Source organism: Morone saxatilis, unplaced genomic scaffold, assembly GCF_004916995.1.
Source record: "Morone saxatilis isolate NCDOM2014 unplaced genomic scaffold, NCSU_SB_2.0 Contig7, whole genome shotgun sequence".
Classification (NCBI taxonomy): domain Eukaryota; kingdom Metazoa; phylum Chordata; class Actinopteri; family Moronidae; genus Morone; species Morone saxatilis.
The window spans coordinates 4437618-4438469 of NW_023340246.1; the positions used below are offsets into that span (position 1 = coordinate 4437618).

At 51.5% G+C, this 852-nt stretch overlaps 1 protein-coding gene across 1 annotated transcript in view; it reads left to right on the forward strand.

The window, feature by feature from the left end:
* The window catches only part of hnrnpub (heterogeneous nuclear ribonucleoprotein Ub), a gene marked incomplete at its 3' end in the record, with an annotated part of 8811 nt that overhangs the window by 7108 nt on the left and 851 nt on the right, over positions 1 to 852 (forward strand). The window contains 2 exon segments of the mRNA XM_035678780.1: positions 51 to 332; positions 438 to 709. Coding sequence (XP_035534673.1) covers positions 51 to 332; positions 438 to 709 — 554 coding nt within the window.

An 852-nucleotide genomic window follows, 5' to 3' on the forward strand; every position in this document is an offset into this window, starting at 1 on the left:
TTTTTTTTTTTTTTTTTCCATCCTTTTGCATCATGTTTTTTTCATTACAGGTTTCTACTCTCTGCCGGAGGAGGGGGAGAGCTTTAATGAGGTCATCTATGCTGAGCTGCAGAAAGAGGAAGCTGCCAAGCTTCTGGAACAGTACAAAGAGGAAAGCAAGACCGCTCTGCCAGCAGAGAAGAAACCCAACCAGGGAAGCACAACACCAAAAAGAGGCGGTGGCCTGCGTGGTGGTGGCCGCGGTGGCAAGAACCAGTTTGGCCGTGGCGGTGGACCTGGACAGAGAGGAGGCGGCCGTGGCGGTTTCCAGAACAGAGGCAACTTCAGAGGAGGTATGATTGATGTATTGAATGCCATTAATAGAAGAGAATTTTTCTTTTGTAGGTCATTATGGAAACCCATTGATCCAACCTGTACTGTTTCTGATCTTTCTGCAGCTCCTGGTCCTCGCGGTGGCTACAACCGTCCACCTCGTGGCTTCCTGCCTCCCCCAGCATTCAGAGGAGGATTCCATAACCGTGGAAACTTCAACCGGGGTGGTGGCCCCATTCCCAGCCTGGGCGGATCCCCCAGGGGTGGCCCAATGAGGGGTAACATGGGACCCAGAGGGGGACCCATGAACAGAGGCGGCCCAATGCACAGAGGAAACATGAACAGAGGAGGCGGGGGCAACATGAGTCGTGGTGGTAACAGGGGACATCCTGGCCAGGTGGGTTTGATCATGACACTAGTGCCGTTTCTTTCCCCGTGTGTGAGATAAAACGGTTTTGACCTTTTTAGTTTTCAGGAAATGTGTCTTCCCTAGCTCCTCAAATGGCTGAAGCCTTGATATTGAATCTGTTGATCCATAGT